Source organism: Colossoma macropomum, unplaced genomic scaffold (genome assembly GCF_904425465.1).
Source record: "Colossoma macropomum unplaced genomic scaffold, Colossoma_macropomum, whole genome shotgun sequence".
NCBI classification, from domain to species: Eukaryota; Metazoa; Chordata; class Actinopteri; order Characiformes; family Serrasalmidae; genus Colossoma; species Colossoma macropomum.
The window spans coordinates 1-13,870 of NW_023495919.1; the positions used below are offsets into that span (position 1 = coordinate 1).

Below are 13,870 nucleotides of genomic sequence, written 5' to 3' on the forward strand. Positions count from 1 at the left end.
GAACTGGCCACCTCAGCCACCCCTTCAAAAGCATGCGTGGTCCAAAGTACAAGGTCCTTCAGTAATGATGGACATACGGTATGGTCAGCAAGTCACATGATGCTATGCTTCTTCTAGCTGCGCTTGTCTTCAATGCAAGTCTTTGTTACAAGCTGGAATTTTTTAGGTTGGGTTATCTTGGAAGGTTCTGTTGTCGAGCTGTTCATGCCAGTTTGCAGTGATGGTTAACCAAGCTCAAGGTCACTCACAAGCATGCACATTCACCCACATCCTTCCACGTTTACTGGTGCAAGATGTGGCTTTGCTTCATTGCCTGAATAAAAGATTGAAAATTGTTGCAATGTGTTCACACAAGAGATGTGAGACAGTACAAGATACTATATAAGATACTGTGCAGTATTGTATTTTATGGTTTATTCATGCAGATACCATGTCAGCTGAAGGTAGGACTGAGTTCAGAAGGTCATTTAAGCTCGCAATGGTATGCAAAGTGTTGAAAAGGATGTCTTTATAATGTTCATACATATATATATAAAACCCTTTAGTATATATACACTTTTATATATATACTATATAAAAGTATATATATATACTGGCCATGTTGACATGGCATTGGTGCATCTCGCCATGGACTCTACAAGTTTCTGGACCTGTGTTGGAGGCATGAAACACCATTCTTCCAGAAGATGTTCCCTGGTGTTTTGGGTGATGATAGATTAGGTATGTTCCATTGCTGCTCCCATCTGGTGACTCTGAAGGCCATAATATATGATTTACATCATTTTCATACTCATCCAACCATTCAGTGACCCCTTCTGTCCTGTGGATGGATGCACTGTCATCCTCAAAGAGACCACTGACCATCAGGATCGAAATGTTTCATTCATAATATTTATAAAGATGATCAATCTGGATTTGTAGTGACTTTTCCTTCTAAGAGGACATGTGGATCTAAACCGTGCCGACAGCAAAGCCTCCAAAGCCCCTCACTGTAGGGGTCAAACGTTTAGTCTGTACCATTGTTCTCTTGGTGTACACCGCACATACCCTCGCCCCCTCACACAGAATCTGGTGAAGGATGACTCATCTGACCACATTACTCTTTTCCACACCTTTGTACACCAGTGCTAGAGGTTTTTTACACCTCTGACCTCTCAAATGTGCATTCATTGTTGTAATGAGGGGTTAATGCCCTGCAACCTTACTACAACATCCTTCTCTGTGTAGTTGAGTAGGCCTGGCATTCTCAGTCACCTGAGGAACAGCTGCTCTTCCTTTATAAGCATCGCACTCATTGAATGTACGCTTTCAACCACAGTTTCCAACCCTATGTACTGACGTCTGTGGAGGTGTCACTCTAGCCACTGCTCCTATTGAAAGGCCAGCCAGGTGCCACAATAATGAACCCTCTAAGCTGCTTAGATCTTCTCTTCATGCCATTTTGCGATCCAAAATCGAGGTCAACTGGACTTGCTCAGCATTTTATACATGATGTATTCGCTTAATTGTATCATGTAGGATACCTTCCCAAAAGCATTCACACTCACTATGTTTCTCTGTTCATTTATTCTGATTTTTATTTTAATTTGTCACTTGTTTGTACATATAGAAACAATAAAAACAACCAGGTTATGTAGGAAGAAACATTATACTTTTAAAAATAATGCGGAAAAATAATCTATGCTAAAAACAGATATTATCATTGTTTGTATTAATGTTCTGTATATAACTAAATATATCATCACTGTCTAAAGAAAAACAAGTAACTTCAAAATTGCAATTTTACAGGAGAAGCAAAAACATTCTTTACTTTTAATGTAAGTTAATATAATATAATGGAACTTTATTCTAAGAAATATCGGAGCATTTCTATTGGTCCATTCATTATAAAATTTTTACACAATGTAAAGGAAAGCTGCCGAGCTCAAATGATGCCATAAAAAATTGCAAAAAACATAGAGTATTTCATATAAAGTATTTTTTTGGACAGCGATGCTATGCAATATGACAGAAAAAAAGTTTAGTAATTAAACAATTTCATATGATGTAGCTTGTATTGTATTTTTACCTTGATTTTTTCTGTTTTTTTTTTTTATCGTTTTTCTGTGTGGAATAACCTATAGAGTCCACTTACATGCATTTTAGATTAAACTTAAATTTCATATCAGTGTGATTGCAATTATAACAGTGATTCCATACAATAACCAAGAAGAGACGATACAAATGCAAGCAAATAAGTTACTGATTTAAATTCAGGTTAGTAAGTGAAAGTGCCAGTGTTGTAAACAGGGAAAAGGGTAGGTGCAAGAAGTTTAAACCTCTAATGCTTATACTTAATTTTTACTTATCACTGTTGTCTGAAAAAAAAAACTCATATTTGCAAAATGGTAACTTTACAGGAGAAGGCAAACACCTACTTTACTGTTAATGTAAGTCAATGGAACCAGATTTTTTTACAAGTAATTCTGGGTCGTTTCTTTTGGTCTGTTCATCAGGAAATTTACATACAATGTAAAGAGCAACAGACATTTTCAAATTATGTGAAAAACTGAAAAAACGACAAAAATTGACATACAAGGTTTTCTTCTGACAGCGGCGATATGCATGTGCCTAAATGCAAAAGCAGTGCACTTAAGGCCTTTTCACACCAAGTCCGATCTTTATGGACAAAAATGCATGGCAACTTTTGAAAACAAACACTGATGTTGATGACGTCTTTCACATCGAGTAGGAATTTTGTACGTTGTATGGATGCAAAGATTTCAGAAAATATATGGCGGATCAAAGGCTGTGACTGTATATAGCCGTTTTTGATGTGTCTAGGTGCATCCTAGCCTGTTCATACCCACAGAGAACGGCAGAATGGGGTGTACCCGGTTTGTAAGTCATTTAGTTGCAGTGTCTCCTTCCCACATTTTAGTGCTTAGACAAAAAAGACAACGGATTTGGTGTCAGGGTCCTGCTGGTCATCAACGAACTGGTCATCAACGTTCTGTTATTGTTTATCTATTTTTTTCTGTGCTTTCCTCAGCCCACTCTTTGGTTTGCTTTTCTTTTTCAGACGTCTCAGTGTCGTTGGCGGACTGGTTACCTTGGGAGCCTCGTCTGTCACTGCTGTTTTGGTGGTGGATGTTTCCCTTGGATTCTGTGTCTTTGTTGACACCAGAGATGGTATGTTATGGTGCCATTGTGTTGTCTTGGCTGTTATAGGTGGTTCTGTCTTCATTGATGATGACTGTGTGGTATATGTTGCTGTCGTGCTTCCTGTTGGTAAACTGGGGGTCGTGAACATTGTGCTCACTGTACTTTTACTCATCATTATTATGGTAGTAGTCATCAGAGGGGGCTTTGTCCAGCTTCTTGCTGTTAAGCCTCTACAAGTTAATTCTGCTTCTTTGGTGCTTTTCCTTGTGTCCACCACACACATGGCAAATTTGGTCCACTTGCTTTCAGGATCAGCGCATATTAAGTTGTTTTTCATGGTGGTAAGCCTGTGAATGAATATTTCAGTTATTAGGGTGGGGCGGGGTTATGGTTATTCCATAAATATTATTCTAGAAGACATGCAAAATCTCTATAACACAGAGAATTTAATAAGTACTACCTACTTCACAGCTCTGACAGGACACAGTGCTGAATCCTGATACACGTACTTCACAATTTTGGTGACTGCAACCTTCGTGTTTGTTATCTTGTTGCAACAGATTGCTTGAGGTCCGATACTTGAGGAATGCCTTGTTACCATTGGATCGTCATTTGTATACTCTGGTATGATGATGAGCTCCTGTCCTGGATTGTCGGCTATGAAGCTTAGATCTTCTGGAGGAGCTTGGATGCTTTTCCATGTGTTCACCAGCTGTATGGCCCTTTTAGTCCAAAGGCTCTCTGGATCAGAGCATATGGAGCGGCCACTTGTGGTAAAAAACCTGTAAAATGATATTTTCAGTCATTGTCATGATTACAGTTGTATGCAAAAGTTTCGGTGCCCCTGGTCAGATGACATGTTCTGTTCATTGTCTAAGTGAAACTAAGTGAACACATCCTCTACAGAGAACATATTTCTGCACATTTTAGTGCATAATTACTGTTTATTTTCTGAATTTAACATATTGTGGGAAAAAAATAAAACATACAATCTTGCCTGTTTGTTTTCTGTAGAGGACGTGGAACTTTTTTCCACTTAGAAAATCAACAACACATTTCGTTTGACCAGGCTGTTCAAACCATACACACGACTATACATTTATGGAGGCTTTGAAATCAAATTCCTTGGTTACTCTTTGAATATTCAATCAATCTCTATAACAAAGAGGATTTAATAAGTTTTACTTGCCTTACAGCTTTGATGGGACACAGTGGTAGATCTTGATGTACGTAGGCCACAATTTGGGTGATGTTCATTTTCCGATCAAATGTCCTTTGGCAGCATGCTGCTGGAGGTCCAATCCCTATGGAAGAAAAAATGAACAAGTTGTTTTTTTTCCTGCATCTGACATATTAAGTAAATTATAATTATGATGACTACAAATAAAAAAAGATCCCCTTAAATGATAAAAAGTCCATTAAGTGACTTTATGCCTTAATGATGCTTTTTTAATTAAAAATAATAATTGAACATTCTATTTTTCACTAACAAAATGATCATAAAATTACTAAATTTCATTTTTTAAAGGAGTTTTTTACTGTGTGACTGCAGTTCGAACTAATTCGGTGTAATGCTCCATATCAGAGCACCTTGCATGGTTGACAAAACAAGCAAGCAATGCCACTCTTATACCAGATGTGGCAGTCTTTACCCCCAGTACAGGGTGTTCTCTAATTTCCCCCAGGACGTTATTGTGGTATCTTGTTCATCCATCTTGTTTTCGGGAAAGTGGACCTAACTGGCAGGATGTTTAGCAGACGGTTTGCACAAGATATTAACCTAGCATAAAGCCCTCCTCTCTCGCTGTCTCCGCCACAGTGGCATTCTCTTCCAGCTGTTTTCTGAATGTGGGAGCGCATATGTTAGGCCTCATCGGCTGCCGACCACAAGTACGAGACAGTGTTGAGATAATAAGTCTGTAAGTGTCCACTAACTTTTGTCTTTTATAAGTTAAAAAAACACAATTAGAAAAAAGAATAAAGGAGATAAATAACGAAGAAATAAATGGCGGTGATGTTAGGAACCACAGACTCTTTGAAACCCACCCTATATCCCACACAAAGCAAAGGAAATTGAGATTAGACCACAGTGGTCACCACTAAACTCAGCTGACGCAGTTTAACTCACCCCCTGACGTGATGATCGTCCACTGCAGGGCAAACAGAAACAAAGCGAATGGTTTCAGCTGCATCTTGTCCTGTTGCGCACTGTAGACCGTACCACAGAAACTGCTGCTGGCCCAAATGGTGTTTGCTGGAGTACGAGTCACCAACAGGAAACTCTCTCGTCACGGCTCGCTCCCTGCGGCAAAGTATCACGTGACAGTCCGGTGCTGCTTAGGTTTCTGAAAAAGCTGTTATTTACATTAATTCAGTTTTATAAAATAGAAAATAGCTTCTCGTATTTGTTTTTTTATTAAATATTTTTGTATTTCCTGATTCACTCGTATCATTCACACCAGTAAAGCAGTCACACATGTAAACAGATAACCAAGATTCTCCTTTTTAGTTGTATTATATGAAAAGTATCACATTTGGGGGCAGATTTACTAAAAGAGGCGCTGATTACAGACACTTTGCGCTGGTGGGGGTGGCCAGTCTACTAAGAACCTCGAAGCAAATTAACACAAGCACAACATTGCAACTACTATATGAGCAGTGCAGTATGACCATGCACTCTCAGAAAAAAAGGTACACAGCTGTCACTGGGGTGGTTCCCTCAAGGGTACCTTTGATCAGGGAAAATAACTGTACCATAATCCACTGAATTGATATTTTCTATACAGTTGTATTGACACCACACACCCCGTCTCGTCTCCAGACTTTTTATTTTATTGCTCTGTTTTAAATCATTCGGTTATGAAAAGATAGAAATATGTACTTTTCACCTGGAAACTTATTTAAGGTTCACGATCAGACCTTAAAACCACTGTTTTACCTTTGAGGGAACATTTACATTGTTTGTACCTCGATGAACCAAAATGTACCTGCACTGAACCTTTATTTCTAACAGTCCTTTTGGTATAAAAGCCCATTTCTGCCAGGTGGGAAAAAAGTTTGTTATTCTTGTTTCGGTTCCTGGTTCAAATTGTGACTCATTAGGTCCAAATAATAACTTATTTTCTCTAGAATGGTAATACAGTGTGTGTTTGACAATCATTGGAAAACTGAGAACTGTCAAATCATTACTGAGGTAAAAGCTGCTCTTAAGACACGGATAAATGTATGTTAGGAAATACAAACCTCAGTTCTAAGCTGATACAGTATGTGAAATGCAAATGAGTTTGTAAACCCACAAAAACCCATTTTTTTTTTTTTGTAAATATATACGCTCATAATGAAATTGATTTCTTCAGCAAGTTCCAAAAAAAGCTGGGACAGAGGCAGTTTAAGACTAGAAACATTGTGAAATGTTCAATAAACATCTTGAACAGGTGATGCTATTAAAAATTGCACATTTTTGGACAAAAAAATGAAAAAATGTGATGTGAAAAGGCCTAGTCCTTTATGAAACAAGATGAATCAAAATGTGTAAGCTTATAATCCAATGTTACTCAAAGACTAAGTGCAAGGATTCTAGGTTTCTCCCTCTACAGTGAATAATATTATAAAAAGATTCACGAAGTCTGGAGAAATCTCTGTGTGTAAAGCCAAGGTCGAAAACCACACCTGAATGCCCACGACCCCACAAATCTAACTACTCACGACTTATTTCTATGTCACTTTGTATCAAATGATCTCTGTATATTGGCAGATTTTCATTTTCAAGTATATTTCCTAAAACAAGCAAAATGATCTGCCAATATAGTGAGATCATTTGACTTTAAGTAAGAAAATGTCTAGAAAGAAGTCAAATAATCATACAACAATCTCAAAACAAGAAATATTAGAGGCATTGACTAGATTCAAGACGAGTTCACTTGACAGTGCAGATGGTTGAACCACTCAGGAGCCGCCTCAGCTAATTCAAAAATGTGCATCGAGGGGCCCCATTACTGTGTTTCGCCTACAGCCCCACAATCACTTAATCCACCCCTGCAGTAGGCATAACTTCAGCTAAGTGACATGACACACTGGGGACACGTTCCCCTCCATCACCCCTGAATTTGCACCAGTGCACCTGAGGAATGGTGAAGACCTTTACTTAGATTCAGAGAAAGAGCAGCATTACCCGTTCGTGGTTTATGATGTGCTGTAGCTATGAAGGCTCAGACTACAACTGTGTTAAAGTCTGCACTAGTTTGCAGTCATGGTTAACCAAGCTTGAGCGTGCAGGTTTGGTAGAAACACTGAGGGTGGGATACACTGCTAAACACACATTACAGCAAACATGATGATTTGCTTCATTTGTCTGTATAAATAACTATAAATTGCTGCAAAGTATTTATATGAACTCAAACATGATTTCTAAGTAAGTAAGAAAAGTCCTTCATAACTCTCGTAATCACAGTATTACATTAGTGACTGCAGTGCTAAAGGTAAATTGATGGCAGTGGGCTTGCTATGTAGGCAACTAATGAACATGGCTGATACATCTACTCAATATTGCAGTATGATCATTTTTATTTCATTTTTTACTGCAAATGAGTAAAATATCTCTCCTCACTTTGCTAATGAGTTTAATACCAGAGCTTGGCTATGGTATAAACGTTAAACAGAGTTAAGCCACTTGCAATGTTGATACATGCTCCCGCCAATGTTGAGTGTAAACTGAAATGATCATAAACACATTAAAATACACATTCTATCTTTTCATGGAACAAATAGAAAACCATGTGTCATCATTTTCTATGATGATTTCATGATGAATGGCCCAATAGAAATGTTCTAAAATAATTGGAATAAAATCTCTTAACTTAACGTAGATTAACTTACATTACATTAATTAAAGAATGCTAATTTCTGCTAGGAGGAACATTTCAAGCTAACAACTTGAGTTGGACAAATAAAGCTTGTAACAGATATTTGAGTTTTTTTTACAGATATACAGTTAATGATTCAGTAAATGTTGTTAAGTAAGGTTAAGTTCAGTCTTTTACTTCATATCAACCCAGTTTGTGATGCAATGCATTTTGCATTTTTGCCCTTTTCTGAGCTGGGTGAGATGTGAGTTTTCCTTTTTTAGGGATAAAAAGTCTTCTGCCTGCTCCTCCTTCTGCTGCGCTGCGGCTCTGCGTGAAATCGTGAGGGGAAAGCAGAGCTGCTGTGCATACGTAAGAAATCTCAAACTGCTGCTTATTTGACTACATTGTAGTCATGGTATTTCAAAGTGTCTTCAGTAACCGTACATATTTAATAAGGCAGTTTACAGTATTACCGAATACAAGTCGAGTACAAGTCTACATATGATATCAACAGATCCATACTGTATTCATGCTCCCTCAATGCAGTTCAAAAACCATTTGTTTGACACCAATTAATGACACTTCAGATACCTATACATGAATTTCTCGAACCAGTGCATGAGCGTCATAAAATATTCAAACATAAACACTTTGAGCGGTAATGAATGTGATTTGGATTTCTCTTGACTAGGCTCACGATGTGTTTAATATCGTAGGATGTAGATTTGAACTATATGTTTAATTTATCATCATATCATGAAGCATACAGTAAGCGTCACAGTGTGTTTTCAATTCATTACCGATATGCTTACGCATTAATTGATATCGAGGTTGTCGGAAGAAAACCTTGTATCTGTAAAATGGTAACCTTACATGAGAGGGAAAAAACCTACTTTACTTTTAATGTAAGTCAATGGAACCAGATTTGTTTCCAAATCATTTTGGGTCGTTTCTTTTGGTCCATTTATCATGAAATGTACACACAATGTAAAGAGCAACAGGCATTTTCAGATTATATCAAAAACTAAAAAATGACAAAAATGGAGATACAAGGTTTCTTCTGACAGCAGCAGTATATATAATAGTATAGTAGTGTTACTGTACTGTTCATCAACATGCCATAAATGCTTCATGTAGTTCCCATAAAGTATTACTGAATCTTAAATTCCATAGAGGTATTAATTACATTCAAACATTATATAAAAAAGAAATCATGATCTACCAAAAGGGAAAATTCATAGACTTTTATTTAGTTTCTCGCAAGCTACATTTTTGAACGTCACAAAGAGGAAAATACTATATTCCTATATCAGCCGTGTTTTAGCATTACTCTCATTGAAATAAAAATCATTTATAAACTATGAATAAGCTTAATAAAAATACGAAAAGTTCATCTAACAATTAAGGAAGAGTTGTGCGTCTTTTATACAGTGATAGAAAACATGCTAACACACAGAAAGATCCAAATCATACTAATCAAACCAGAAAAGGCGTCTGGTTACTTACAGTAAATCTAAGCATGTTATGTTCCTCCTCTGATTATAAAGAATCTTTGATACAAAAGTAAGCACTGCTACTTTTATCTGGTACCCTCTTTATACAAAACATGGTGCTCTTGTTTTCATTCACTGTTGAAGACAGTGTTTCTTTCTCTTCTAGCGGAGACTCTTCTAGCTCTGTGTTCTTTGTCTTACTGATTCCTGAAGGTGATTCATTCTCATCTGAAGATTTTCGGGACTCACTTTCATCCTCCTCTTCTACCGAAGACGTCTCTGCACTCACCCTGTTGTAGTTTGGTGAGCTCTTCAGTGAGTCGTCGGCTATCAGTGACTTGACTGTTGTTTCTGTTTCTATCCTGCCCATTGTCTTTTTACTTGGCACTGAAACAGGTGTAGCTGTTGTAGAGGGATTGGAGGGAACTGTCGTAGAGGTTTTTGGGGGAACTGTCGTAGACGGCTCTGAGGGAACTGTCGTAGACGGCTCTGAGGGAATTCTAGTAGAGGGATTGGAGGGAGCTGTTGTAGAGGTTTTGAGGGGAACTGTCGTAGACGGTTCTGAGGGAACTGTCGTAGACGGCTCTGAGGGAACTCTAGTAGAGGGATTGGAGGGAGCTGTTGTAGAGGTTTTGGGGGGAACTGTCGTAGACGGTTCTGAAGGAACTGTAGTAGAGGGCTCTGAGGGAACTGTAGTAGAGGGCTCTGAGGGAACTGTAGTAGAGGGCTCTGAGGGAACTGTCATAGAGGGATTGGAGGGAGTTGTTACCGTTGTTAAATTTCTACAGATCGATTCTGCTTGGTCTGTGCTTTTTCTTTTATCCACCACACACATCGCAAATTTGGCCCATCTGCTCTCTGGATCAGAGCATATTACATTCTGCTTTGTGGATATAAACCTGTGAATTGACATATCAGTAATTAGTGATTACGTTTCATGGAGAGTTTTGTAACCTAATTTTCTGGTCATCCTCTAAATGTTTTTCTTGGAGACATGAAGTAAGTCTCCATAACAAAGAGGATTTAATGAGTCTTACTTGCCTCACAGCTTTGATAGGACACAGTGCTGCATCCTGCCACATGTACTTCACAATGTTGGTGACATTAATTTTCGTGCCTGTTACCTTGTTGCAACAGTATGCTGAAGGTCCAATGCCTGAGGACAATCACTGGCTCATTTTTGGGCTGAAAAATTCTCGGTAGTTGACATTTCAGCGCATCCCTAGTTAAATACGCATATCAAAATCAGAGTCAGGTCAGGCTGAGATGAACTGATGGAACAAAGGTCTCTGATGATGAAGCTGATGATCATCTGTAAAGTAAGACTGAGGAGCAAATGTATCTTTGCTTCCTCCGTGCTAGACTGTTGTTCTCTTGTGCATATTTAAGTAAGTTACACTTTACTCTGCTACACAGCTACTTTAATATATATTTTTGGTCTACAAGGTTTAGAAACTAAACTGTACACTTCAATATTACAGTTTTAAGAGTAAATGGTCTTAAACACTGGAGTTAATTTATGACTGCTAATTCACCCTGAAGGCTGGTGCGCAGGCTGCTGGTCACTAAAGCAACACAGACAACTAGCTAGTTCTCAACTCACCTAGCTAGTAGCTAACAAATAGGCAAAGAGAAAGATTTAAGACAAACATCAATGATTTGGAAACGATTAGACTTATTTGCGTTTATAAACAATCCAGCTGGTTTCCTGATACGTTTAATCTGCAACGAGAAACTAGTCAAACACTAAAAACTTGCGAGGCTGAAGTTAGTCCCTTGTTCGCCAGCTTCTTGTTGAAATTGTCCTGTTCCACCTCAAATGGTGCAGCAGTTACATTCAGGCAACATTTAAGGTCGAACAAGAAGCTGGTGAATGGGAAGCCTCATAAAAAGTTGAATATTGAGAGACATTTTACAAGAAACTCCCATTTTTTGAGGAAAAGTTTCCTGTCAGAGATGTGAGAAAAACAGCTACAGCTGAGCCAAAGCTTAAAGCAGAGCAAAGTAAGTCTGCATTTTCATTTATATTTTTTAGCATATTCTAGTACATCAGCACATACTGAGACATATTCACAGCCAAGATGGCAAAATGGACATGAAATGTTGTGGCTCCCATGATGGTTTGATTTTTGTTGAAAGGACAAAATGGCTCTTCTTAACATTTGGATTGCCGACCCCTGGTATAACCCTTGTCTGGAGGGGGAGAGCTCTGATGGTGTGTTGCCGATATCTGTCCGTAATTTGCGTATGGAATGTGCACAACATACAAACTTATACTTCACTATACCTGCACTCCCATTCCATCACCCGCAGAATGATCAGATGGTTTTTAGGCCAGTGAGTATAATAAAAAAACAAAGTAAGAGACTAATCTGAACAAGACAGAATGATTGCCTTGTTATTATTGCCTTACATGGCCATGCAACTCTAATATTGCAACACAAAACAAAAAAACAACCACTGGCTTATTTATTCACTGATGTTTCTTCCTGATTATGATACTGACATAAGAATCCCCACTTTGTCTCTCAGGAACCCACCATGTCACCACCACATACTCTAAATTTCACACAAAGCAAAGGAAACTAAGGCTGGACAACGTCCACTACTGCACTGAACTGAAAAGGTCAACACTTTAAAACTTACCCGCTAATGTGATGGTCATCCACTGCACAGCAAACAGCAACACAGCCAGTACATTCAGACACATCTTCTCATGTTGTGTACTGTAGACTGTACACTAGAACCTTCTTACGAAAAGGTCTTAGTCAAAGGAAGGTGTCACAGCCCACCATCAGCCCCCCAGCCCACAGTCGTTGAAGTGGAGAAGAAGTACACACCTTTTAAACACAGCTGAAAGGCTAAGCGTGTCTACTGCATGTCCACATCAATACACAGACTGTATACAGACTTCATAGACTATGAAGTTGCAATTAATACATTTTTACAAGACAAGAAATTGGCCATAAGTGTGGTTACCTTTACTGTTTCTGCACAGCTTCTGCAAGTTTTGAAAATAAATAATGATGATAAAAACATCCTTCACTCTAAAACAAACCCAGTTTTACAAATATAATTTATTATAGGTATTTTATTGTTTACTTTTTTTATTTCTTTACTTTATTTGCATTTACAATTTAGTGGTTTTAAGATTAGATTTCCCTTGTATATAGATAAATACTGCTTTAGTGTGTTTACCTTAATTTTTCATTCTCGCATACAAACATAATAGGACTGAGGTAGAGGGGAGACCCCCAAGTAGGATGTCGCTTTGGGCCCCCCAAATGCACAGAAAAGAACCTGGGTGTGATAAAAACAACTCATATAAAATACACTTACAAAAATGATTACAGTATGTTGGCTACAGTAAGTGTAATGAAATCAAGCATCTTTGACTGGCTGGTCACCAAAGCAAGGGTACATCTCAGTACATTTAGTCAGGGAACATAACTGTACTATAATACATTAAAGTTACATTTTCTAAGTTGTACTGACTCCACACACCCCGTCTCGTCTCCAGACTTTTATTTTATTATTCTGTTTTAAAACATCAGATTATCAAAAGGTACAAATACATACTTTTCAGCTTTAAAAACTTAAAACAACTGTTGTGTCTTTGAGGGAACATTTACATTGTTTGTACCTTGATGAAGGAAAAAATTTACCTGCATAGAACCTTTATTTCTAACTGTGAGTGTTTGTTTCATGTCCTTTTGGTATAAAAGCCCATTTCTGTCATGTGGGAAAAAAAAAAGTTTGTTATTCTTGGTTCCTTGGTTCAAATTGTGACTCATTAGGTCCAAATAATAACTTATTTTCTCTAGAATGGTAATACAGTATGTGTTTGACAATCATTGGAAAACTGAGAACTGTCAAATCATTACTGAGGTAAAAGCTGCTCTTAAGACACTGATACATGTATGTTAGGAAATACAAAGTTCAGTTCTAAGCTGATACAGTATGTGAAACCCACTTTGACCTGTAGTTAAATAAAAACGTATGTAAATATATGGTCATACTGAAAATGATTTCTTCAACAAGTTCCAAAAAAGTTGTGACAGAGGCAATTTAAGACCAGGAACACTGTGAAATGTTCAATAAACATATTGAACAAGTGATGCTATTAAAAAATTGTAATTTTTTTAACAAAAAAAAGTTTAAAAAACTTTTAAATCTTAAACATGTGATGCATGCTTGAGTATTGAAGGAGCATCAAGGAAAGGCCTAGTCCTTCAAGCACTCTTAGAAATAAAGGTTGAAGGTACATTTTTCGTTCATCAAGGTACAAACAATGTAAATGTTCCCTCAAATGTATAACAGTGGTTTTAAGGTCCAATTGTGAACCTTAAATAAGTTTTTTTAGGTGAAAAGTTTGTATTCGTACCTTTT

The 13,870-nt window shown here is 37.7% G+C and overlaps 1 protein-coding gene across 1 annotated transcript; it reads right to left on the minus strand.

Annotated features, from left to right (window-relative positions):
• Positions 1-7,168: 7,168 nt before the first annotated feature.
• Positions 7,169-10,226, minus strand: LOC118803514 (proteoglycan 4-like). The gene is made up of 2 exons (XM_036564000.1): positions 9,579-10,226; positions 7,169-7,264 (listed from the first exon to the last, which is right to left on the minus strand). Exons 1-2 carry the CDS (start codon positions 10,224-10,226, stop codon positions 7,169-7,171), a joined length of 744 nt encoding a protein of 247 aa, XP_036419893.1.
• Positions 10,227-13,870: the final 3,644 nt, after the last annotated feature.